At 40.3% G+C, this 27,817-nt stretch overlaps 4 protein-coding genes across 4 annotated transcripts; all 4 read right to left on the bottom strand.

Annotated features, from left to right (window-relative positions):
• Nucleotides 1-2: 2 nt before the first annotated feature.
• Nucleotides 3-2,584, bottom strand: LOC311274061 (B2 bradykinin receptor-like; the record flags this gene model as incomplete). The annotated part of the gene is made up of 1 exon (XM_084381485.1): nt 3-2,584. The coding sequence occupies one exon, from the start codon at nt 2,582-2,584 to the stop codon at nt 1,568-1,570; it is 1,017 nt and encodes a 338-aa protein (XP_084237611.1). The 3' UTR covers nt 3-1,567.
• Nucleotides 2,585-11,295: 8,711 nt separating this feature from the next.
• On the bottom strand, nt 11,296-12,228 carry LOC311274060 (B2 bradykinin receptor-like; the record flags this gene model as incomplete). Its single annotated transcript, XM_084381484.1, has 1 exon — nt 11,296-12,228. One exon carries the CDS (start codon nt 12,226-12,228, stop codon nt 11,296-11,298), a length of 933 nt encoding a protein of 310 aa, XP_084237610.1.
• Nucleotides 12,229-19,145: 6,917 nt separating this feature from the next.
• Nucleotides 19,146-23,719, bottom strand: LOC311274059 (B2 bradykinin receptor-like; the record flags this gene model as incomplete). The annotated part of the gene is made up of 3 exons (XM_084381483.1): nt 19,146-19,269; nt 19,519-19,812; nt 23,697-23,719. 3 exons carry the CDS (start codon nt 23,717-23,719, stop codon nt 19,146-19,148), a joined length of 441 nt encoding a protein of 146 aa, XP_084237609.1.
• LOC311273859 (B2 bradykinin receptor-like) lies at nt 23,017-27,448 on the bottom strand. Its single transcript, XM_084381142.1, has 2 exons — nt 27,307-27,448; nt 23,017-25,130 (listed from the first exon to the last, which is right to left on the bottom strand). Exons 1-2 carry the CDS (start codon nt 27,324-27,326, stop codon nt 24,092-24,094), a joined length of 1,059 nt encoding a protein of 352 aa, XP_084237268.1. The 5' UTR covers nt 27,327-27,448; the 3' UTR covers nt 23,017-24,091.
• Nucleotides 27,449-27,817: the final 369 nt, after the last annotated feature.

Genomic DNA, 27,817 nt, shown 5'->3' with positions numbered 1-27,817 from the left:
TTATTTACAGATCAGCAAAAGAAGTCTTGGACTTCTGCTTTAATGCCACTCCAATAAATTGATTATGGATAAAGTTCCACAATTGATACACAAAACTTATTTCAGTAACAGTGACGTTGTGTTAACACCGTAAAGAGACATTGGGATGACTTTGTGACCTATTACTCTTCAGGCTACTGTGTGCACAAGCATGCAAATGTATGTACAGTGTATAAATAGCAGTTGGACATTTGTTTAGCATTAAAATATCACAAAACGGTTGCAATGACACCATGTAAATGAACAAAAAAACAGATTCAGACACATATTCACAGACATGACCACAGGAAAATCTTACATCACACACATTACAGTACATCCCACAGTGTTAAGACCGTCATGATACTCAGAGCTTGTTTCCGTCTCTCTTGTCCATTATTTCCATTATCATAATTTGTGCCCATTACTTCTGCAAAACAAAACACATTGTGGTATTGCTGTTAAATGATGTCGCATTTTACTTTGCTGTGCTTCATCAGAAATGCTTTCATAGGCTACTTAACAGACTAAGTGCTAAAATGGCAGACACAGAAATTTGAGTCTCATATCCTTGAAAGTTGGAGCAGACGTGGTGGGCTACACAATGTCAACTGGATCTAATCCCTTGCATTAATTTCTTCTGCTCTGTTGATGTAAATTGACTAAACAGGCGTTGATTTGTGATCATCTGCGATCATGTCGCACCTTCCTGCTCCCTAACTTTCCATCTTAAGTGTTGCCTAGAGAAGGCTCAGGACACACAATGGTACACAAAAACCTAAATTGTCATCAGACCAAGTCATCTAATCCAACATTTGTTTATCACTGGGAAAAGACCCAGTCAGTATAAGCAACATATCGTGACAGCATACACCTGTGCTTTTGCCTTCGCGTCCCTGGCCTCTTGGCCAGTGATGGAGTGAAACTATTGCATTTACCAGAGTATCATAGTTAAGTACAAATTCAAGGTACTTGTTCTTTACTTCACTGTTTCCATTTCATGCAACTTTATACTTCATTTTCACTTCATCTCAGAGGCAAATATCGTACTTTCTACTACACTTTATTTGTCCGACCCCTTACGTTACTAGATCACAATGTTTCATACCCTTCCTGTCCAGTGAAAACACTGTCACACAGCTGAAAACGGGGCTGTTTTTCTGAGTTCATTAAAGCTGCTGTAAGTGATTGTTTTTCTTGCACTGATGTACATGTAGATCAAACAGTATACAGAGTAGTTAAAATGAGCTCTATAACAGTAAAATGCAACATACAATTGCAGCTGTAATATTAATCCAAAAACACCAGATATAATTGGAAAACACCTACAGGGACCATTTTACCACACACTGATCACTTTCACTTTTCAAGTACAACACTGGTTGAAACACAAAATGAATCCTTTGAATATTCAGACGACAAAAACATAATGGGTAAAACTTCACGTGTTTCTTTTCTGAGAATATAAAAGTCCAGGTCATTACTGTATGTTGAAAGTGTGTGACAAAGAACAAACCCTGACTTCTGAAAAACATCAAATTTATGCAGATCAGCTTGAGAAATTCACCAGTTTAAAGCTTCTCGACAGGATTGAGCGTATGGAGGTTGTGTCGAAAAAGGCTTCACCTCCTCGCCGCTTGAAGACCTCCTGAACTTTTTTCCGGAAGTTCTTCCCTACGATGACGTAGAGGAGGGGGTTGAGAACACTGTTGAAGAAGGCTAAGTAGGTGAAGATGTGGGAGCAGGTGTCCAGGTTGCTGAGGTTTATTTTCAAGAGTTTTGACCTTTGGAGCAATTCTACTATCCTAAGCACGTGAAATGGCATCCAACAGATCACGAAAGCCAGGAGAACCGCAAGCACCAGAGTGGTGGCCTTGTGCTCAACATTCTGGCTGTGAGACTGCTCCATTAACCGGTTTTGCAGAGCTTTAATTATCTTGAAAGTGCAGTAAGAAATAATGATAATGGGGATGATGAAGCTGAATAAAATATGCAACCCATCAAACAGTGAAACTGTGTCGCCTGGGTAGTTAAGTTGGCAGGAAGAATGATGGCCGTCAGTTTCCACTTCCCGGTAAATGAGTGTGGGAACACCCATGAGCAAGCCGAAACCCCACACCACCAGACAGCCCAGTCGGGCATATTTTGGCCTCCGCATTCTGTTATGGGACATTGGATGCACCAGTGCCACATAGCGATCTATGCTAACTAGAACTAGGAAGTAGATGCTGCAGTACATGTTCATGTTAATGCCCAGGTTGACCAATCGGCACAGGACCGGACCAAAAGTCCAGTTATGGTTTTTGGATAAGTTGACAGCCCAGAAGGGCAAACAGGCCAATACGATGAGGTCAGCAACAGCCAGGTTGCTGAAGTAGATCTCGGGCACGGTGCAGGCCTTCTTGTGGAAGAAGAAAACCATCAGGACAAACAGATTAAACACGATCCCCAGCACAGTGAAGACCAGGATACACACCGGCATCACTGTGACAATCCAGTCCATAGTTGGGACTTCAATTGGACTGACAGATCCATTTGTGCTGTTTGGGGCTGCACCTGTTGCCATAGTGCTGATGTTAGTGGGGACACTGTGGAGAGACAGAGGACAGCAAACAAGACAAAACATAAAAACAAAGACAATTTTGAAATCATGACAAGAAATATTGAGAAACATTGAATTCTAAGTAATGCTGAACGTTCTGATACAGTAATGTTTTCCCAGTTTAATGCAGTTTCCTCAGAGGCTGGGAACTTCTGGTGGTTTTCTGTTGTGAGAAATTAAATAGTTTTGAATTCAGTAATCAATGTACGGTAGAGAACATATCAGGATGTGAGAGAGGGGAGATTTCCCTTCCCCCTTAGGTTTCCCCTCATCATATGAGTGGCAATTCTCTCTGCCTGAGGTGTTTACAGGAAGGCAGATAGGATGACATTTACGGTCCTAATAAAACACCAGAGGGTGAAAGGCAGTATCAACACAAACATCAGGGTGTCATTGTTGTGGGAAGGAGTAATTACCAACTGTCGTAAAAGTATGTAACCCCTACTCTGTTGTATTTTAGTCAGAAACATTTGGAAGACGGCAGAGAACACTTCTGGTCTTCTCTCAATGCAGCGTGTATTAAAGAGATCTGATTCATTACACTGAGTCTAAAATTAGCAACTCTCTACCTCAACAAGGAGAGTTACCCTTACACCGTAGATACAAAAGGGTGGCAAATGTCAGCCTGAATATGAGTCAGTTTGACGACACTTTTGTCTTGTACACCACTGTGATAGTTAGATGCCAAAAACATAAGTAGTAGTAGTAACTGCAGCCGTTTTCCATCACTTGTATGTATATGCAACAGTGGGATTTGTTGGCTCGTGTGATACTATTATAGCACTTAAGCCGACTGTGTCTTTAACATGTACTGCATCCATACTTTCACTATAATGTTAAGTTAATTTATTTTTAAACTCTTGATTCTATAGTACAAACAGTACAACAGCTTACTGTCTAGCTTAAAAAAATATGGGATAAAGCAGATCAACATCTAGCATTAAACATGTTGAGACAAGACAGAGCTGCCAATGAGATGTTGGCATGCAAGAAAAAAACAGAAAAAATAAAGACTTTTTTTTTTTTTATCTGCGTAGGTTGTGCCCATATGTCACATCTAGATTCCACCCTTTTATGTTTAAGATGGCTTTTTTCCATAAAAGTTAGTACATTCTTGGAAAGTGTCAGCATTACCTTGTTATAAAGTACAAAACATTACTTATGCTGAACATGTTAAGATGTTGATGGCCCTTGTTAAGTACGGTAAATAACAAACTTATGCATACCTTGTTTGCAGATTATTCATTCTTCCTTCAGATGTAAGTCAAGAAATAACAAATCCAGACACACCACACTGTCCCAGTACAGTCCTCTACTCTGCTCTTAGTCTGTCTTGCTCTCTGAAAGGAGGAGGGAACAGATGTGAAAGTGATCTCAGATGATAAGAGCCAACATTTCCAAGGAATATTGGCACCAATGACTTAGAAAGCTGTGTCAACCCTCCCCTTCCCCCACCCTCCACTTGCATCACGCTGTTCCGCTTGTGTTTTTTCTCCTTCTTCTAGTGCATGCACATCACAGTCTGCTTGTCAGAGTTTGCTTCTACATATGTTTTTTTAAAGACATGCCCTCAGAGATGTTTGCAAATAACATTATCTTAAAGGTCAATAGTTTTTGTCAACAGACTTGTCCCTAGATGTGGAAGATTGTACGCCAACATGGGTGGTATTTCATCTGTTCTCTCTCCATAAATATCATCTATTGATTTAAGAAGATGGTGTTGACTGTGCAGTAGAAATTCCAAAGAAACAAGCAAGTCATGTCAACAGAGTTGAGGTCCTGTCCATCACAATCAGAAGTCCTTTATTAGTCCCGCAAACGAGGAAATGTGTGCGTCACAGCAGCCAAAGGACAGTTCAATAGGTAGTGTATTGTACACACTTGGGGTGTATCAGTCCATCGATGAAGGAGCAGCCCGGTGCTGTGATAGTGACCTGCAGGGGGTGGGACTCCTTCACCAGGAGCAATGACAGCTTATCCATCATCCTGCTCTCTCCCACCACCTGCACTGGGTCAAGAGGGCATCCTTAAAGCATCCTCCCTGCAGCTGCCAAAAAATACTCCTGTTAAGCTGAGTGGGGATACACAGAAAAGATTCTTAAGAGCAATTCCTGAAGAGGACATCGAAGTAAAGTGTCGGACGCATCTTTCAGGCCAGTCACCAGCATGAAAATTTAAGCAGTTATATTTCTGCACCTGTCATAGGCTATGTATTGTATTTATATGTCCGCAAAACGTGTCATATCACGTTCACATTACATGTTAATTAAAGGAACTTGGGTCAGGATCAAGAAATAGTCATTCAATAGTGACACGATGGCTGTTAGGGTAACTGCAGCCATCAGCCAAGCTGTTCACGTGACTGTTTACTGCAAGACCTCCACGCATGCCTCCGCAGAATGACGTTGGTAGCCTACAACTGCGAACAGCATCATGTCAAGCGACGAAGTAAGTAAACCAACAATGTTTATTTTAGTGTAACAAACTGGGTCATTTGCTGGCCATTGCAGAATCTATTACTACCCAAATACTAGTGGGTCCACCGCGCTTGTCTTCTTCCCGTATCAAAGTCGAAAGCCGTCGAGGACGCACATTCAGCATCATCTGACGTCACGTCCGCAGAACTGTGCGAGAAATTCGGACCACTAATTTCAGTACATTATGCATGTTTATTTTTTCACAAATCCTGCCCCAAGTTCCTTTAACTGACTGGTGTCATGTTTCAACATTTGTAAAGGTGACACCAGTGGATATTTTCCTGATATTTTTGGAGGGAAGTCGGGCCATCTGCAACCATGTATGTGGCAACAAAACAGTGTTTATAAGTAGACCCCTGGACTCCTGGAGTGTTTTTTTCTGGTGACCATAACAGACAAGCTTAAAAAAACAACTTAAACTATCAACGGAATTTGAATAAACAGCAGTTTTGACATAGTGATGTTTATGTATTATGTTGCAGGGGTTAGCATGCTAACCAGCTGGCCACAGCCCATTCTGGGTGAAAGCTCCTGTACTAGCAGTGTAAACACTGACACTACCCTGGTCCTGAGCACCCTGTCCGAACCACTAGCTGCATGGCTAACTGAGCTAACTAGCTAAGGCCAGCTACAGTCAGCAGCAGTTGGCGGTTACTCTGATGATACATCGTTCCTGAAGTATGAGTTTGACAGGTGGCCAATTAATACATATTGCACCTTTAAGCCAAAACACAATCAAGTGGATTTTGTGCTTAAACCTGACCAGAGCACAGCTTTGTAAAAAAAATAGCAACTTTGTTTAAAGTTAACTTTTGTAAAGAAGCTGCTTACTATGGTCAGACAGTGCCAGAGACACACTCCCAGAGACTGCTCCAGAGACACTCATACTGAACTCGTGACAGAGTCAGGTTCCCGGTTTTGTTCATGATAGCAACGACACCATGTAAATGAACAGAAAAACAGATTCAGACACGTGTGTGGCACCCTGGACATTAATTAGTTCAGATTGTGTCCAGAATTAGTATTTTAATAGTTCTTGTAATTAATTTGGTCCCCCCACCATTATTTTTCTAATTTAAAACTCCTTGTTGTGTCAATACTAAAAACAGGGGAAACTCACCTGCTTCACCTGAAGTAACTGTATGACAATACCTGTTTTCTCCATGTGAGTGACTGGCACTGTAATCCTGGCATGCAAGGAAGTAATGCTAGTTGCTTCACACTTCTTTTTTCACCAATATGCAGTACTCCTAACCGAGATCCCACCGCAGTAAGTATCTTGAACTCTGTACGCTGAGGAACAAGCATGGCCCTACATGAATTGTAATTGTATGTTATGTCTGTATACGTCTGGAACCTGTACCAATGAGCTGTACTGGAAGCAAATTCCACCAGCCTGGCTGTGTATGGGGCGCCGATTGTAAAGTTGCATATGCTAAAATAAACATCAACTTTTCCACACATTTCGCACCAAACCCCATTAAAAAAGCGTATATGAATTTTTTAATATTGCTTTTGACCAGATTTACAGCAATATTTGTGAACTTTGTGATATTTACTTCTCTTGCAAAAATATATTGTCAGTTTAATCTAAATGTTAAATCTAAATCTAACTGTTAAATATTAAATCTAAATCTAAATGTTAAATCTAAATCTAAATGTTAAATTTAAATTTAAATGTTAAATCTAAGTCTAAATGTTAAATCTGAATCTAAATCTAAATGTTAAATCTAAATGTTAAATCTAAATGTTAAATCTAAATCTAAATGTTAAATCTAAATCTAAATCTAAATGTAAAATCTAAATGCTAAATGTTAAATCTAAACGTCACGGTGAAGCTAATATGCAAATTTACAATGCCTGTCACCAGAAGTACCAAAATAAAAGCTCATTGTCGCGAACAAGCGCTATCCGCGGTCTCCTCGGGTAGTCAGGCGAGTGATTGCGCTGCACTGTTAGTCACGTCTCCTCACCGTGCTCTCATGTTGCCTGCCACCATGTCCAGCGACTTAGCTGGAAACACTGGCCGTTTTGGCAGCAATACAGAGGTTCAGCAATGCGTCCGCAACGACAGCGACAGTAGCCCTTTTCACAGAGTTTTATCCGCATTATCGCCGCAGTGGTGGTTCGCCAATTCTCCGTCGTTGTTTGTTCACACAGAGCCAAGCAGCTTGATGTTCGGTGGGTCAGGATCTCAATCTCAACACATTATAACAGCATCCATATGATTATAAACAGTCAGCGGGTACATGTTTAGATTTACAGGACTCCTGTCAATGGAGGACACCTGGGGAAAAACACACATACGTCATCAACATGACGTGTACATCGGAGCTGCAGCGCCGACTTTCTATGTGAATTACACAGCGGTTCATCTTTATGCCAGCACTGCTTGGCTCTGTGTGAACAACCAACAGCGGAGAATTAGCGAACCGCCGCTCTGGCAATAATGCAGCATTTAGGTTTATATTTAACATTTAGATTTAACATTTATATTTATATTTATATTCAACATTTAGATTTAGATTTAACATTTAACATTCAGATTTAAATTTAACATTTATATTTATATTTAACATTTAGATTTAACATTTAGATTTAGATTTAACATTTAGATTTAACATTGACATTATATTTTTACAAGAGAAGTAAATATCACAAAGTTCACAAATATTGCTGTAAATCTGGTCAAAAACATTTTTTTAATGGGGTTTGATGCTAAGTGTGTGGAAAAGTTGCTGTTTATTTTAGCATGCACAACTTTACAATCGGCGCCCCATAGCTGTGTGATCATTAAAAGAATCAATCAATCAGTCAATCAATCTTTTAACAGACTTTGATGTGTAAAATTGGAGCCCTCCCCAGTAAAAATATAACTCTGTGTTTCTCTAATATTTTCAGACTTTCAGCTAATTTTCCTGGGCTGGCTGGGCCCAACATCAACACACAAGATAACTTACAGATTGACAAGTTAAGCCTTGACCTGCTGCATCTACCAGTGCGCACACATTAATTCTGTGCAGTGAGGAATTACTGCCAACATTTTGAGTGAACTAAATTTTACTTCCAAATAAATCAACTGGGAGAATCTGTATATCGTGTTGTCTTGTTTGCAACCTGTCTATCTGACTGCTGTGGTGATAACACTGTGTTCCCTGATCTTAGCATTTCATTTAGAGACAAGAATTTTATCTTAACCGATATGAATAAAAGATATGAGAGGCTTTTGCTGAAAGCTAAATGTCCACTTTTTAAAATAACATGTCATAAGCGAGAAAGAATTCTAACTTGATTTACTGTATCTTGGAAAGCTAAAAAATAAATAAATAAATGAATAAAACACAAATCCCCATCATCAAGACACAAAGCTGTACGTTTATTTACAGATCAGCAAAAGAAGTCTTGGACTTCTGCTTTAATGCCACTCCAATAAATTGATTATGGATAAAGTTCCACAATTGATACACAAAACTTATTTCAGTAACAGTGATGTTGTGTTAACACCGTAAAGAGACATTGGTATGACTTTGTGACCTATTCTCTTCAGGCTACTGTGTGCACAAGCATGCAAATGTATGTACAGTGTATAAATAGCAGTTGGACATTTGTTTAGCATTAAAATATCACAAAACGGTTGCAATGACACCATGTAAATGAACAAAAAAACAGATTCAGACACATATTCACAGACATGACCACAGGAAAATCTTACATCACACACATTACACATTACATCCCACAGTGTTAAGACCGTCATGAAACACAGAGCATGTTTCCATCTCTCTTGTCCATTATTTCCATTATCTTAATTTGTGCCCATTACTTCTGCAAAACAAAACACATTGTGGTATTGCTGTTAAATGATGTCGCATTTTATTTTGCTGTTGCTTCATCAGAAATGCTTTCATAGGCTACTTAACGGACTAAGTGCTAAAATGGCAGACACAGAAATGTGAGTCTCATATCCTTGAAAGTTGGAGCAGATGTGCTGGACTACACAATGTCAACTGGATTTAATCCCTTGCGTTCATTTCTTCTGCTCTGTTGATGCAAATTGACTAAACAGGCGTCGATTTGTGCTGCTGCCTAACTTTCCATCTGAAGTGTTGCCCAGAGAAGGCTCAGGACACACAACGATACACAAAAACCTTAATTATCATCAGACCAAGTCATCTAATCCAACATTTGTTTATCACTGGGAAAAGACCCAATCAAAATAAGCAACGTATGATGACAGCATACATCTGTGCTTTTGTCTTTGTGTCACTGGCCTCTTGGCCAGTGATGGAGTGAAACTATTGCATTTACCAGAGTACCGTAGTTAAGTACAAATTCAAGGTACTGTTTCTATTTCATGCAACTTTATACTTCATTTTCACTCATTTTCATCTCAGAGGCAAATATTGTACTTTATACTACACTTTATTTGTCCAACCGCTTACGTTACTAGATCACAATGTTTCATACCCTTCCTGTCCAGTGAAAACCATTTATCTTCAAATATGATTGTGAAAGTCTGTGATTAATTGAAGGATTATGGGTTGGGAAAATGTTCTTACTTCTTAAGCTTAAAGGATAACTACCGTTTTTTACAACCTGGACCTTATTTCTAGCAAAATATATGATAATTTACTCACCCAGATAACTTTGGTGTCATTTGGCGTCGTTCGGACGAAATTAGATCCAGTGTAGCGCCGATATATCCATATAATGCGAGTAACGGGGCATCGACACACAGCCTCTATATAACACATTATCTGCCACGAAACTAGTTCATTTCACCAATATTTTGTTACGATATGCTAGTGCTATTCCCCTCTGAGCCCGGGCTCGTCTGTTGTCCCCCCCCCCCACACACACACACACACACTCCCCTCCCCTCTGTGCTCCTTAACCCCTCCCCTCCTAGCTCGTATCGCTCTCCCCTCGGAGCCTCCCGCGACACACCCCCTCCCGCAACAAGCACCAAGAGCAACAAGCCGGCCGGCAGAAACCAAATACAGCCCAGCTTTGAATGCGGAGTAACGATGTCGGATTCACAGGTACAGTTACTTCAATGCACGTTGAAACTCAGGTAAATCTTGTAAGTCATTACAATGTCCACAGCTAAGCTCCACAGCCAAGCTAGCATAACATCATTAGCATGCTACAGCTACGTTACGTTACAGCTAGGTAATAAGTTACAACAGCTTACGTCAGCTTTAATCACAATGATCGTTTCCACATTGTGGCTTAAAATTAACCTTCATGAGCCTCGGACCAGTTGTGTCCAAGCTGCTGTCTGAGTAGCACCAGACCACGACACAAACGTGTCCGTAAACCGTAATCTCTTGTTTATGACAGATAAGACACACAAATACACACATCGTAACGCGTTTATGATAATCCATCATATTGATTTAGCAAAGGCTTCGTTGAAAACAAACGGACAAGACCGGGAGGAGGGTTAGCAAAACAGTTGAGTAGTGATCGGCAAACGCTTTGGTTGGGGTTTCATTCATCTTACTTGCTGCTTCATTTAGCTGCCACGAGCAAATAAATAGGCTGATTTGGTGTAAACATGATAGCAATGTTAGCTTGTTGTTAGCTTACAATGCTAGCATAGAGGCTAACGTCTCCGTCGAACAAGTAAACAAGTGTTGACAATACTGCAGAGACAGACACCGTCTAATAACACAGAAACAAACTAACGGCAGCTTTCACAGTCATAAGCCAGCATCGGCATGAAAGTTATCTGTGTCACAACATCCACAATAAAGACGAAGATTAGATTCAGTGACAGACTTTCTTTCTTTGACTCTTTGTCGGTGGGGCAAGCAGAGGCAGCTGAACTGCTCAGGGCAAAACAAACCTCTTGTCCGCTTGTAGTTTCAAATGCGGAAGTGGGTCGGGACCAGACGTGAGCAGGAGCAGGAGAGTGAGCGAGGATTGGATCGGAAAATCGATCGAATAGGAGCCATCCAGGCCGGATGGTTCCTATTGGTCAATTTCTTTTCAGTTTTACAGGCACTAGAGAGAATGGATTTATTTGGTTCCTTTTACTCTTCACATTGTGTAGGTGGTACTATTGGGCCATAACCACCATCTAAATGATGTTAATAATAATAACAAATCTTTCAAATCGTAGACCATAGCTTTAAAGCTTCTCGATAGGTTTGAGCGTGTGGAGGTTGTGTCGAAACATGCTTCACCTCCCCGCTACTTGAAGACTTCCTGAACTTTTTTCCGGAAGTTCTTCCCTACAATGACGTAGAGGAGGGGGTTGACAACACTGTTGAAGAAGGCTAAGTAGACGAAGATTTCGAAGCAGGTGTCCAGAACGCTGTGGTTTGTAATCAAGAGTTGAGATGTTATGAGCAATTCTACTATCCTAAGCATGTATAATGGCATCCAGCAGATCACGAAAGCCAAGAAAACCACAAGCACCAGAGTGGTGGCCTTGTGTTTAACATTCTGGCTGTGTGACCCCTCCATTAACCGGTTTTGCAGAGCTTTAATTATCTTGAAAGTGCAGTAAGAAATAATGATAATGGGGATGATGAAGCTGAACAAAATATGCAACCCCTCAAACAGTGAAACTGTGCCGTCTGGATAGTTAAGTTGGCAGTAAGAATGATGACCGTGAGTTTCCACTTCCCGGTAAATGAGTGTGGGAACACCCATGAGCAAGCCGAAACCCCACACCACCAGACAGCCCAGTCGGGCATATTTTGGCCTACGCATTCTGTTATGGGACATTGTATGCACCAGTGCCACATAACGATCTATGCTAACTAGAACTAGGAAGTAGATGCTGCAGTACATGTTCATGTTAATGCCCAGGTTGACCAATCGGCACAGGACCGGACCAAAAATCCAGTTATACATGTTGGATATGTTGACAGCCCAGAAGGGCAAACAGGCCAATAGTACAAGGTCAGCAACAGCCAGGTTGCTCAAGTAGATCTCGGGCACGGTGCAGGCCTTCTTGTGGAAAAGGAAAACCATCAGGACAAAGAGATTAAACACGATCCCCAGCACAGTGAAGACCAGGATACACACCGGCATCACTGTAACTATCCAGTCCATAGTTGGGACTTCAATTGGACTGACAGATCCATTTGTGCTGTTCGGGGCTGCACCTGTTGCCATAGTGCTGATGTTAGTGGGGACACTGTGGAGAGACAGAGGACAGCAAACAAGACAAAACATTCATGACAAGAAATATGAGAAACACTGAATTCTAAGTAATGCTGAACATTCTGATACAGTAATGTTTTCCCAGTTTAATGCAGTTTCCCCAGAGGCTGGGAACTTCTGGTGGTTTTCTGTAGATACAAAAGGGTGGCAAATGTCAGCCTGAATAATGGTCAGTTTGACGACGCTCTTGTCTGGTACACCACTGTGATAGCTAGGTGCCAAAAACATAAGAAGTTGCTGGAAAGAAGAAACAGTAGCAACACTGCAGCCTTTTTCCATCACTTGTATGCATATGCAACAGTTGGATTTGTTGGCTCTTGTGATACTATTATAGCACTTAAGCTGACTGTGTCTTTTACATGTACTGCATCCATACTTTCACTATAGTGTTAAATTAACTTAAAATTAAGTGCATTAATAAGAATGTTTTTTTGAAACTCTTGATTCAAGAGTACAAACAGTAAAACAGTTTAATACTGGTCATACCGACCTTACTGTCTAGCTTAGAAAAATATGGGATAAAGCAGATCAACAAACATATTGAGACAAGACAGAGCTGCCGTTGAGATGTTGGCATGTAAGAAAGAAAACATAATAAAGAAAAACTTGTTTGTTTGTTTTTTGGTTGTGCCCATATGTCACGGTTAGATTCCACCATGTTATGTTTAAGGTGGCTTTTTTCCATAGAAGATAGTATATTCTTGTAAAGTGTCAGCATAACCTTGTTTTAAAGTACAAAATATTACTTATGTTGAACATGTTAAGATGTTGATGGCCCTTGTTAACTACGGTAAATAACAAACTTATGCATACCTTGTTTGCAGATTACTCATTCTTCCTTCAGATGTAAGTCCAGAAATAACACGTCCAGACACACCACACTGTTCCAGTACAGTCCTCTACTCTGCTCTTAGTCTGTCTTGATGTGAAAGTGATCTCAGATGATAAGAGCCAAAATTTCCAAGGAATATTGTCACCAATGACTTAGAAAGCTGTGTCAACCCTCCCCTTCCCCCACCCTCCACTTGCATCACGCTGTTCCGCTTGTGTTTTTTCTCCTTCTTCTAGTGCATGCACATCACAGTCTGCTTGTCAGAGTTTGCTTCTACAAATGTCTTTTTAAAGGCATGCCCTCAGAGATGTTTGTCTTGTCTAGACTTGTCCCTAGATGTGGAAGTTTGTATGCTAACGTGGGTGGTATTTTATCTGTTCTCTCTCCATAAATATCATCTATTGATTTAAGAAGATGGTGTTGACTGTGCAGTAGAAATTCCAAAGAAACAAGCAAGTCATGTCAACAGTGTTGAGGGCCTGTCCATCACAATCAGAAGTCCTTTATTAGTCCCGCAAACGAGGAAATGTGTGCGTCACAGCAGCCAAAGGACAGTTCAGGCAGTGTATTGTACACACTTGGGGTGTATCAGTCTATGGATGAAGGAGCAGCCCAGTGCTGTGAAAGTGAGGTGGGACTCCTTCACCAGCAGCAATCATCCTGCTCTCTCCCACCATCTGCACTGGGTCAAGAGGGCATCCCAGGATGAGATAGTATGAGATAGTCAGCAGTGCTGTTTGGAGTGATCCCAGTTAAAGCATCCTCCCTGCAGCTGCCAAAAAATATTCCTGTCAAGCTGAATGGGCATACACAGAAAAGATTTTTAAGAGCAATTCCTGAAGAGGACATCGAAGTAAAGTGTCGGACGCATCTTTCAGGCCAGTCACCAGGATGAAAATTTAAGCTAATTTTAATTAAATTAAGTTACATTTCTGCACCTGTCATAGGCTACGTATTGTATTTATATGTCTGCAAAACGTGTCATATCACGTTCACATTACATGTTAATTAAAGGAACTTGGGGCAGGATCAAGAAATAAGACTCAATCGCGACACGATTGCAGCCGTTAGGGTAACTGCAGCCAAGCCGGCAGGGGAGCGCGCATGAACTCTTCACAGCAGTGCAGCTGATGCTGTGACACTAGCCCTTTTCACACAGAGATGCCGCATTATCGCCGCAGCGGCAGTTCGCCAATTCTATGCTGTTGTTTGTTCACACAGAGCCAAACAGCTCCGGCATAAAAGACGAGTGTAATTCATACAGCAAGCCGGCGCTGCGGCTCCAAAAGAGGCGTAATGGTACACGTCATGATGATGACGTCAGTGTGTTATTTTCAGTGTGTTTCCCCTGGTGTCCTCCTGTTAATCTCAACATGTACCCGCTGACTATTTATAATCATATGATGCTGTTATAATGTGTTGTGATTGAGATCCTGACACACCAAACATCCTGGAAAGTGACAAAGTTAAGTTTTTCTCGGTCGGACAGACACTTCTCCACTGTTATTACTTTACTCGCTGTTCACATGACTGTTTACTGCAAGACCTCCACGCATGCCTCCGCGGAATGACGTTGGTAGCCTACAACTGCAAACAGCATCATGTCAAGCGAGAAAGTAAGTAAACTAACAATGTTTATTTTAGTGTAACAAACTGGGTCATTCGGACTACGAATTGCAGTACATTATGCAACACACAGCCTGTTCAAGGCAATGGAGAGATACGTGGGTGGGCTTATTCTTTATGGGTTTGAACGCTTCATCACCCATTACCATTAAAAAACTTAAAATGCATGTTTATTTTTTCACAAATCCTGCCCCAAGTTCCTTTAGCTGAGTGGTGTCACGTTTCAACATTTGTAAAGGTGACACCAGTGGATATTTTCCTGATATTTTTGGAGGGAAGTCGGGCCATCTGCAACCATGTATGTGGCAACAAAACAGAGTGTTTATAAGTAGACCCCTGGACTCCTGGAGTGTTTTTTTCTGGTGACCATAACAGACAAGATTAAAAAAACAACTTAAACTAACAACGGAATTTGAATAAACAGCAGTTTTGACATAGTGATGTTTATGTATTATGTTGCAGGGGTTAGCATGCTAACCAGCTGGCCACAGCCCATTCTGGGTGAAAGCTCCTGTACTAGCAGTGTAAACACTGACACTACCCTGGTCCTGAGCACCCTGTCCGAACCACTAGCTGCATGGCTAACTGAGCTAACTAGCTAAGGCCAGCTACAGTCAGCAGCAGTTGGCGGTTACTCTGATGATACATCGTTCCTGAAGTATGAGTTTGACAGGTGGCCAATTAATACATATTGCACCTTTAAGCCAAAACACAATCAAGTGGATTTTGTGCTTAAACCTGACCAGAGCACAGCTTTGTAAAAAAAAAAAAGCATCTTTGTTTAAAGTTAACTTTTGTAAAGAAGCTGCTTACTATTGTCAGGCAGCGCCAGAGACACACTCCCAGAGACTGCTCCAGAGACACTCATACTGAGCTCGTGACAGAGTCAGGTTCCCGGTTTTGTTCATGATAGCAACGACACCATGTAAATGAACAGAAAAACAGATTCAGACACATGTGTGGCACCCTGGACATTTTATTAGTTCAGATTGTGTCCAGAATTAGTATTTTAATAGTTCTTGTAATTAATTTGGTCCCCCCACCATTATTTTTCTAATTTAAAACTCCTTGTGTCAATACTAAAAACAGGGGAAACTCACCTGCTTCACCTGAAGTAACTGTATGACAATACCTGTTTTCACCATGTGAGTGACTGGCACTGTAATCCTGGCATGCAAGGAAGTAAGGCCAGTTGCTTCACACTTCTTTTTTCACCAATATGCAGTACTCCTAACCGAGATCTTTTAACAGACTTTGATGTGTAAAACTGGAGCCCTCCCCAGTAAAAATATAAATCTGTGTTTCTCTAATATTTTCAGACTTTCAGCTAATTTCCCGTAGCACTGAGCTCACGGAGTTGATTTCTAAGATCTGGGAACATCAGTAAAAACTGTCTGGGCATCAACACACAAGATAACTTACAGACTGACAAATTCAGCCTTGACCTGCTGCATCTACCAGTGCGCGCACATTAATTCTGTGCAGTGAGGGATTACTGCCAACATTTTGAGTGAACTCATTTTTACTTCCAAATAAATGAACTGGGAGAATCTGTATATCGTGTTGTCTTGTTTGCAACCTGTCTATCTGACTGCTGTGGTGATAACATTGTGTTCCCTGATCTTAGCATTTCATTTAGAGACAAGAATATTATCATAACCGATATTAATAAAAGATATGAGAGGCTTTTGCTGAAAGCTAAATGTCCACTTTTTAAAATAACATGTCATAAGTGAGAAAGAATTCTAACTTGATTTACTGTATCTTGGAAAGCTAAAAAATAAATAAATAAATAAATAAATAAATAAAACACAAATCCCCGTCATCAAGACACAAAGCTGTAAGTTTATTTACAGATCAGCAAAAGAAGTCTTGGACTTCTGCTTTAATGCCACTCCAATAAATTGATTATGGATAAAGTTCCAAAATTGATACACAAAGGTTATTTCAGCAACAGTGATGTTGTGTTAACACCGTAAAGAGACATTGGGATGACTTTGTGACCTATTACTCTTCAGGCTACTGTGTGCACAAGCATGCAAATGTATGTACAGTGTATAAATAGCAGTTGGTCATTTGTTTAGCATTAAAATATCACATAACGGTCGCAATGACACCATGTAAATGAACAAAAAAACAGATTCAGACACATATTCACAGACATGACCACAGGAAAATCTTACATCACACACATTACAGTACATCCCACAGTGTTAAGACCGTCATGAGACACAGAGCTTGTTTCCGTCTCTCTTGTCCATTATTTCCATTATCTTAATTTGTGCCCATTACTTCTGCAAAACAAAGCTAATTGTGGTATTACTGTTAAATGATGTCACATTTTACTTTGCTGTTGCTTCATCAGAAATGCTTTCATAGGCTACTTAACAGACTAAGTGCCGGATCTACTAAGATCCCAAATTGCTTGTACTAATCTGCGTGCGTAATCTAGAAATTTGCGCACGGGGCTGAACCGTGGTTTGCGGACGATTTACTAAGTGTGATTGCGTTAATGACAACAGGTGCAAACTTGTTGGAGACACGCCTATTTAAATATGGGTTTAGCGCGCTTCATGGTTTTCAGCATGCCGAGTTTGAGAGAGCAAAAGCGTAAAGTGAAATTCGACCCTATGGAATTAGAAGTGTTGGTGGAGGAAGCGAATAAACATTTCAATGAGCTGCAGCAAAGGAATCTGACGGTCGTGCAAAGTAACAGGAGAAAATCGGTGAAAAAGTTAATGCTGTTGGAAAAAACAGGCGAACAGTGGATGAAGTGAAAAGGAGATACCAAGACATCAGAAGAAGAACAAAGGAAAAATTGGCGTATAATAATATAAATATAATAATAATAGTAAACTTGCAAGGAGTTTTGTTATTGCAGGTATTGCGTGACTCCTTCTCGTAGCTGGCTCCAAATCGGCTCTGAGTTCCTCCAACAGCTCCAAAATGGCAAGGCTGGATAGGCGATATGTTCTTAGGATAGTTTCCTCATTCATCCCAAAAATGTTCATACGAGGGTGAAAAATGCGTTCTCTGCGTCTCCTTCCATTGTTTCGGCGTCTCCTTCTTGCAACAATAACGGCAGCCATGTGTGCGCAATTATGCATACAAACCGTTTGCACCTCCCTTTGTATATCCCTTTGTGTTAAATATAGACGCAGTTTCTATGAGCAAAATTGCTTTTAGGTTTGATAAATCACTTTGCGAGTGCTAAATTAATATATTTACATTTTCTCCACGCACAATTGCGTGTAAACGCCCCATGTTGCATATTCATTGCTGCAAACGTACTAACTGAATGCAGACGCGCTATTTTGCACCTTTGACAGAAGAAACCCTTTTTGCGCACTGTTAGTAAATGAGTTTGTGCATTTTTTTGCGTGTGCAAGGAGTTTGCACACGTTTTAATACACGCAAACTTTTAGTAGATCCGGCCCTTAGTGCTAAAATGGCAGTGGTGGACTACACAATGTCAACTGGATCTAATCCCTTGCGTTCATCCCTTCCCTTCCTTGCCTAACTTTCCATCTGAAGTGTTGCCTAGAGAAGGCTCAGGACACACAACTATACACAAAAATCTAAATTGTCATCAGACCAAGTCATCTAATCCAAAATTTGTTTATCACTGGGAAAAAACCCAATCAAAATAAGTAACATATCGTGACAGCATACACCTGTGCTTTTGCCTTTGCGTCACTGGCCAAGAGGCCAGTGATGGAGTGAAACTATTGCATTTACCAGAGTATCATAGTTAAGTATAGAATCAAGGTACTGTTTGTATTTCATGCAACTTTATACTTCATTTTCACTTCATCTCAGAGGCAAATATTGTACTTTCTACTACACTTTATTTGTCTGACCGCTTACGTTACGAGATCACAATGTTTCATACCCTTCCTGTCCAGTGAAAACACTGTCAAACAGCTGAAAACGGGGCTGTTTTTCTGAGTTCATTAAAGCTGCTGTAAGTGATTGTTTTTCTTGCACTGATGTACATGTAGATCAAACAGTATACAGAGTAGTTAAAATGAGCTCTATAACAGTAAAATGCAACATACACATGCAGCTGTAACATTAATCCAAAAACACCAGATATAATTGGAAAACACCTACAGGGACCATTTTACCACACACTGATCACTTTCACTTTCCAAGTACAACACTGGTTGAAACACAAAATGAAACCCATATATTCAGACGACAAAAACATAATGCGTAAAACTTCACGTGTTTCTTTTCTGAGAATATAAAAGTCCAGGTCATTATGTTGAAAGTGTGTGACAAAAAACAAACCCTGACTTCTGAAAAACATCAAATTTATGCAGATCAGGCTTGAGAAATTCACCAGTTTAAAGCTTCTCGACAGGATTGAGCGTATGGAAGTTTTGTCGAAAAAGGCTTCACCTCCCCACTACTTGAAGACTTCCTGAACTTTTTTCCAGAAGTTCTTCCCTACAATGACGTAGAGGAGGGGGTTGAGAATACTGTTGAAGAAGGCTAAGTAGATGGAGATTTGGAAGCAGGTGTCCAAGACGCTGAGGTTTGTAATCAAGAGTCCAGATCTTAAGAGCAATTCTACTATCCTAAGCATGGATAATGGCATCCAGCAGATCACGAAAGCCAAGAAAACCACAAGCACCAGAGTGGTGGCCTTGTGTTTAACATTCTGGCTGTGTGACCCCTCCATTAACCGGTTTTGCAGAGCTTTAATTATCTTGAAAGTGCAGTAAGAAATAATGATAATGGGGATGATGAAGCTGAACAAAATATGCAACCCCTCAAACAGTGAAACTGTGCCGTCTGGATAGTTAAGTTGGCAGTAAGAATGATGGCCGTGAGTTTCCACTTCCCGGTAAATGAGTGTGGGAACACCCATGAGCAAGCCGAAACCCCACACCGCCAGACAGCCCAGTCGGGCATATTTTGGCCTCCGCATTCTGTTATGGGACATTGTATGCACCAGTGCCACATAGCGATCTATGCTAACTAGAACTAGGAAGTAGATGCTGCAGTACATGTACATGGTCATGCCCAGGTTGACCAATCGGCACAGGACCGGACCAAAAATCCAGTTATACCTGTTAGATAAGTTGACAGCCCAGAAGGGCAAACAGGCCAATAGGACGAGTGCGTCACAGCAGCCAAAGGACAGTTCAATAGGCAGTGTATTGTACACACTTGGGGTGTATCAGTCTATCACTGAAGGAGCAGCCCGGTGCTGTGATAGTGACCTGCAGGGGGTGGGACTCCTTCACCAGCAGCAATGACAGCTTATCCATCATCCTGCTCTCTCTCACCACCTGCACTGGGTCAAGAGGGCATTGGTGCTGCCAGCCGGAATCCTGTACGTACTGTGCGTAATTTTTTTTAAGGTGAAAAGAAAAAAATCAAAGCAATTTTTCAGGTTCCCGGTTTTGTTCACGGTAGCAACGACACCATGTAAATGAACAGAAAAACAGATTCACACACATGTGTGGCACCCTGGGCATTTTATTAGTTCATATTATGTCCAGAATTAGTATTTTAATAGTTGTTGTAATTAATTTGGTCCCCCACCATTATTTTTCTGATTTAAAACTCCTTGTGTCAATACTAAAAACAGGGGAAGTAACTGTATGACAATACCTGTTTTCACCATGTGAGTGACTGGCACTGTAATCCTGGCATGCAAGGAAGTAAGGCCAGTTGCTTCACACTTCTTTTTTCACCAATATGCAGTACTCCTAACCGAGATCTTTTAACAGACTTTGATGTGAAAAATTGGAGCCCTCCCCAGTAAAAATATAACTCTGTTTTTCCCTAATATTTTCAGACTGTCGGCTAATTTCCCATAACACTGAGCTCACGGAGTTGATTTCTAAGATTTGGGAACATCAGTAAAACTGGCTGGGGCCAACGTCAACACACAAGATAACTTACAGATTGACAAGTTCAGCTTTGACCTGCTGCATCTACCAGTGCGCACACATTTCTTCTGTGCAGTGAGGGATTACTGCCAACATTTTGAGAGAACTAATTTTTACTTCCAAATAAATCAACTGGGAGTATCTGTATATCGTGTTGTCTTGTTTGCAGCCTAACTATCTGACCGCTTAGGTGACGATAACATTGTGTTCCCTGATCTAAACATTACATTTCATTTAGAGACACAAATATTATCATAACCGTTATGAATAAAAGATACGAGAGGCTTTTGCTGAAAGCTAAATGTCCACTTCTTTAATAAACATGTGTCGTGAATGAGAAAGAATTCTAACTTGATTTATTTTGGAAAGTTCCAAAAAATAAAATAAAATAAATAAAACACAAATCCCCATCATCAAGACACAAAGCTGTAAGTTTATTTACAGATCAGCAAAAGAAGTCTTGGACTTCTGCTTTAATGCCACTCCAATAAATTGATTATGGATAAAGTTCCACAATTGATACACAAAAGTTATTTCAGTAACAGTGACGTTGTGTTAACACCGTAAAGAGACATTGGTATGACTTTGTGAGCTATTACTCTTCAGGCTACTGTGTGTTTGAATAATACATAAACTGAGAAAAACAGCAAAGTGCACATGCATGCAAATGTATGTACAGTGTATAAATAGCAGTTGGACATTTGTTTAGCATTAAAATATCACAAAACAGTCGCAATGACACCATGTAAATGAACAAAAAAACAGATTCACAGACACATATTTACAGACACGACCACAGGAAAATCTTACATCACACACATTACACATTACATCCCACAGTTTTAAGACCATCACGAGACACTATTTCCATTATCTTAATTTGTGCCCATTACTTCTGCAAAACAAAACACATTGTGGTATTGCTGTTAAATGATGTGCTAGAATGGCAGACACAGAAATTTGAGTCTCATATCCTTGAAAGTTGGAGCAGATGTGGTGGACTACACAATGTCAACTGGATCTAATCCCTTGCATTAATTTCTTCTGCTCTGTTGATGTAAGTTCACTAAACAGGCGTTGATTTGTGATCATCTGCGATCATGTCGCACCTTCCTGCTCCCTAACTTTCCATCTTAAGTGTTGCCTAGAGAAGGCTCAGGACACACAACGCTACACAAAAACCTAAATTGTCATCAGACCAAGTCATCTAATCCAAAATTTGTTTATCACTGGGAAAAGACCCAATCAAAATAAGCAACATATCGTGACAGCATACACCTGTGCTTTTGCCTTTGCGTCACTGGCCTCTTGGCCAGTGATGGAGTGAAACTATTGCATTTACCAGAGTATCATAGTTAAGTACACATTCAAGGTACTTGTTCTTTACTTCACTGTTTCCATTTATGCAACTTTAAACTTCATTTTCACTTCATCTCAGAGGCAAATACTGTATGTTGTACTACACTTTATTTGTCCGAATGCTTACGTTACCAGATCCAATGTTTCATACCCTTCCTGTCCAGTGAGAACCATTTATCTTCAAATATGGTTGTGAAAGTCTGTGATTAATTGAAGGATTATGGGTTGGGAAAATGTTCTTACTTCTTAAGCTAAACAAACTAAAAACCCTCTTGAATGAGCTGGATGACGCATCGTCACACAGCTGAAAACTGTTTTTCTGAGTTCATTAAAGCTGCTGTAAGTGATTTTTTATTTCATTAAAGTAAGTGTTTAATGGACCTATATTTCAAGAGTAATCACTGTTATAGATGTAGATATAACATCTATGACAGTGATGTAGATTAAAGTGCTGTAAAAGAGAAAATACATTTTCTTGAATGCATTTCCATTTTATCCAATCAGGACAGAGAACTCCATTTTTAATAAAATAAACAACAACGCTTACAGCAGCTTTAAGATTTGACTTTGAGATCTGCGGTCTTCACAAGACAACGACACTAAAACCATTTGATGATCTAATAGAATATCAGGCATTGATGTACATGTAGATCAAACAGTATACAGAGTAGTTAAAATGAGCTCTATAACAGTAAAATGCAACATACACATGCAGCTGTGATATCAATCCAAAAACACCAGATATAATTGGAAAACACTGACAGACTTTCACTTGAGTAAGGTTTTGAACGCAGGACTTTAACTTGTATTGGAGTTAGGCATGGGCCAGTATGAGATTCTGACGGTATGATAACCTTAGGCAAAAATATCACGGTTTCACGGTATTATGATTACAGCTCTAAAATGTGTATATTGAATGTCTGTACTTAAAAACAAAAAAAGGAAAAAACATTATACATGTGCTTCTCTCCCCCCCCCCCCCCTTATGTTAGAGAAACTAGCTGGTGTTATCCATCTTAGCAATAAAGATTGATGAAAGAAAAAAAGTTATGGATAACTTTTTTTTTTTTACTGAGGCAGATATGGTAACTAGCATGCTAAGATGGATCTATCTTAGCATGCTAGTTAGCATAAAAAAAAAAGTTACTATCAGAGATATAGAAAAGATAAGACATGGTAACTACCAACAGTAACAAGCTCATTTCACTAATGTCAGACGCTAATACGCTCATTCATTTCAAGACAACATTAACTTTACCTTGAATTTAGCATACAGCGACGGTTGGTGCTCCCGTAAATGCATCATGAATCATATTCGATGTATTGCCTCCTCGGGCTGCCATTGTCCGCAAGCACGTTTTGCACGGGCGACCTTCTTCCTCCGAGCCGTGGCTGTCTGACTTTTTACAGTAGCCGAAGTATTCCCATACAGCCGACTTGGTCCTTTTAGATGGGGGAAAAGTTCGGGGGGGTCGCCTCCTTCAGCCATCATGCTGTTTGTCACTCACAGCAACCGCAGGTGCTCGGAGGGGAGGGCACTTTACGCTGCAGCTGCACACGGCGTGAGGGACCTCTACTTTCTCTTTGACGAGACGCCACATAAAAAAAAATAAAAAAAAAATGCTCATACCGCAGGAACGGTATGAAGAAAAATTTTAGTGGTTTTGAAACCTTGACTTTTTCATACCGTGGTGTACCTTGAAACCGGTAACCGGCCCATGCCTAATTGGAGTAAGTTTTATAATATGTCACCAAAAAAGGATCTGAATATTTCTTCCACCACTGCTCTCAGTTAAAACTCTTGGTTATGTTCAACCCACATCAAACAATCATACTATGATCATATTGAGCAAAATCTGATGGGCAACCATCACAGGGGTATATCAAGACAATGTTCATTGTCTTGACTTCTTCAACTTTTTTGCAAACAGTGGTTAAAACACAAAATGAATCCCATATATTCAGACGACAAAAACATAATGGGTAAAACTTCATGTTTCTTTTCTGAGAATATAAAAGTCCAGGTCATTATGTTGAAAGTGTGTGACAAAAAACAAACCCTGACTTCTGAAAAACATCAAATTTATGCAGATCAGCTTGAGAAATTCACCAGTTTAAAGCTTCTCGACAGGTATGAGCGTGTGGAGGTTGTGCTGAAAGACCCTTCAACTCCCCGCTGCTTGAAGACTTCCTGGACTTTTTTCCGGAAGTTCTTCCCTACAATGACGTAGAGGACGGGGTTGAGAACACTGTTGAAGAAGGCTAAGTAGGTGAAGATGTTGAAGCAGGTGTCCAAGACGCTGAGGTTTACTTTCAAGAGTCCAGATCTTTCGAGCAATTCTACTATCCTAAGCATGTGAAATGGCATCCAGCAGATCACGAAAGCCAGGAGAACCGCAAGCACCAGATTGGTGGCCTTGTGTTCAACATTCTGGCTGTGTGACCGCTCCATTAACCGGTTTTGCAGAGCTTTAATTATCTTGAAAGTGCAGTAGGAAATAATGATAATGGGGATGATGAAGCTGAACAAAACATGCAACCCCTCAAGCATCAGATGGGTGTTTTCCGAATAGTTAAGATAGCAGGAAGAATGATTACGGTCAGTTTTCACTTCCCGGTAAATGAGTGTGGGAACACCCATGAGCAAGCCGAAACCCCACACCACCAGACAGCCCAGTCGGGCATATTTTGGCCTCCGCATTCTGTTATGGGACATTGTATGCACCAGTGCCACATAGCGATCTATGCTAACTAGAACTAGGAAGTAGATGCTGCAGTACATGTTCATGTTAATGCCCAGGTTGACCAATCGGCACAGGACCGGACCAAAAGTCCAGTTATGGCTTTTGGATAAGTTGACAGCCCAGAAGGGCAAACAGGCCAATAGGACGAGGTCAGCAACAGCCAGGTTGCTCAAGTAGATCTCGGGCACGGTGCAGGCCTTCTTGTGGAAGAAGAAAACCATCAGGACAAACAGATTAAACACGATCCCCAGCACAGTGAAGACCAGGATACACACCGGCACCACTGTGACAATCCAGTCCACAGTTGGGACTTCAATTGGACTGACAGATCCATCTGTGCTGTTTGGGGCTGCACCTGTTGCCATAGTGCTGATGTTAGTGGGGACACTGTGGAGAGACAGAGGACAGCAAACAAGACAAAACATAAAAACAAAGACAATTTTGAAATCATGACAAGAAATATTGAGAAACATTGAATTCTAAGTAATGCTGAACGTTCTGATACAGTAATGTTTTCCCAGTTTAATGCAGTTTCCCCAGAGGCTGGGAACTTCTGGTGGTTTTCTGTTGTGAGAAATTAAATAGTTTTGAATTCAGTCATCAATGTATGGTAGAGAACATATCAGGATGTGAGAGAGGGGAGATTTCCTTCCCCCTTAGGTTTCAAGGGTCAGAAAGTCACATGAGGGGCAATTACAGGAAGGTGTTTAAAGTAAGGCAGATAGGATGACATTTACGGTCTTAATAAAACATCTAAGGGTGAAAGGCAGTATCAACACAAACATCATGAAGTCATTGTTGTGGGAAGGAGTAATTACCAACTGTCGTAAAAGTATGTAACCCCTACTCTGTTGTATTTTAGTCGGAAACATTTGGAAGACTGCAGAGAGCACTTCTGGTCTTCTCTCCATGCAGCGTCTATTAAAGAGATCCTATTCATCACACTGAGTCTAACGTTCTTCTGAGAATTTGCAACTCCCTACCTCAACAAGGAGAATTTTTATGACGCTCTTGTCTGGTACACCACTGTGATAGCTAGATAACTAGATTGGCACTCAGTAGAGCACACACCTTGCCAAGGCCCAACCCGTCCTTTATCCATGAGTTCTAATAAAACGCTGCAGGTTAGATAAGATAAGACATTCCTTTATTGATCCCTCTTGGGAGAAATTCACACGCAACACAGCAGTACAGAGGGACGTAGCAGCAAATTGTTGTGGTCTGGCAAGAGAATTCCAAGGTATTCACTTGTAAATATCTAATAACGATTATTTTTGGGCTGTGTTGTAATTTTTTTTATTTTACCTTTTTCTTTTACATTAAAAGGATGTTAAATACATGTTTTAGAAAACAAACATACCCATCATACTGCATCATATGAGCTATGCATTGGGTTGCGTAAGTAAAAAAAAAAAAAATCCTACTTCTGTATTTCAGAGGGGCTCAGTGCAAAAAAATGATTGTGCAAGCAATTACAAAGGTTAGAAAAATACTAGAAAATGCTAAAGAAATAAGGCAAATAATATCAGACACCATAGGTGGCAGCTTCCTTAACAATGAGTGAAGAAAGATACCATTCACTAGGATTTCCTGCTGGTCTTGGGCGTTAAAGCGCCGACCATGAACCTCAGAGCTGCTGCATCCAGTCTGGCAGAGAACCTTTGTTGCGTGACAACAACAAAGTTCCTCTTTTGTATAGATGAGCTTTTGAATTAGTGAGAATTTGTTCAGTATGTTAGACAGTATTCACATCTGAGGTACTGCATTTATGGTGATGAATAATAGATGAATACTAAATATTTCATTAAACCTGCTACATGTAAAAGTATATTTATAAAAAGGGCGTCGAGGGCGTCTATTTGTTTTGAGGGCGTCTATTTGTTTCATTCTTACTTTATCAATGCTGATACGTTGTGGTTTCTTTCTTGTGACAAATGTACTTGTTGTAAGTCGTTTAGGACAAAAGCAACTTCTAAATGCCCTAAATGTTAATGTAAATGTTGCTAGAAAGAAGAAACAGTCACAACACTGCAGCCTTGTATGCATATGCAACAGTTGGATTTGTTGGCTCGTGTGATACTATTATAGCACTTAAGCTGACTGTGTCTTTAACATTTACTGCATCCATACTTTCACTATAGTGTTAAAATAACTTCAAATTAAGTGCATTAATAAGAATGTTTTTATTTTTAACTCTTAATTCAAGAGTACAAACAGTAAAACAGTTTAATACTGGTCATACCGACCTTACTGTCTAGCTTAAAAAAACAAGGTATAAAGCAGATCAACATCTTGCATTAAACGTGTTGAGACAAGTCAGAGCTGCCTTTGAGATGTTGGCATGCAAGAAAGAAAACAGAATAAAGACAAACAGCTTGTGCCCATATGTCACGTCCAGATTCCACCCTTTTATGTTTGAGATGGCTTTTTTCCAGAAAAGTTAGTACATTCTTGTAAAGTGTCAGCATTACCTTGTTATAAAGTACAAAACATTACTTATGTTGAACATGTTAAGATGTTGATGGCCCTTGTTAACTACGGTAAATTACAAACTTATGCATACCTTGTTTGCAGATCATTCATTCTTTCTTCAGATGTAAGTCCAGAAATAACACGTCCAAACACACCACACTGTTCCAGTACAGTCCTCTACTCTGCTCTTAGTCTGTCTTGCTCTCTGAAAGGAGGAAGGAACAGATGTGAAAGTGATCTCAGACAGCAAGAGCCAATATTTCCAAGGATTATTGGCACCAATGACTTCGAAAGCTGTTTAAACCCTCCCCTTCCCCCACCCTCCACTTGCATCATGCTCCTCCGCTTCTGTTTTTGCTGCTTCTTCTAGTGCATGCACATCACAGTCTGCTTGTCAGAGTTTGATAATTTGTTTATAATATTATCTTAAAGGTCAATAATGTTTGTAAATAGACTTGACCCTAGATGTGGAAGTTTGCACACCAACATGGGTGGTATTTCATCTGCTCTCTGTCCCGCTATAAATATCATCTGTTAATTAAACTGAAGATAGTTTTGATTGTTTAGTAGAAATTCCAAACAAACAAGCAAGTCATGGGAAC

Source organism: Pagrus pagrus (assembly GCF_965226575.1).
Source record: "Pagrus pagrus genome assembly, chromosome: 18".
In the NCBI taxonomy this organism is placed as follows: domain Eukaryota; kingdom Metazoa; phylum Chordata; class Actinopteri; order Spariformes; family Sparidae; genus Pagrus; species Pagrus pagrus.
This window is presented reverse-complemented; position numbering and strand designations above follow the sequence as displayed.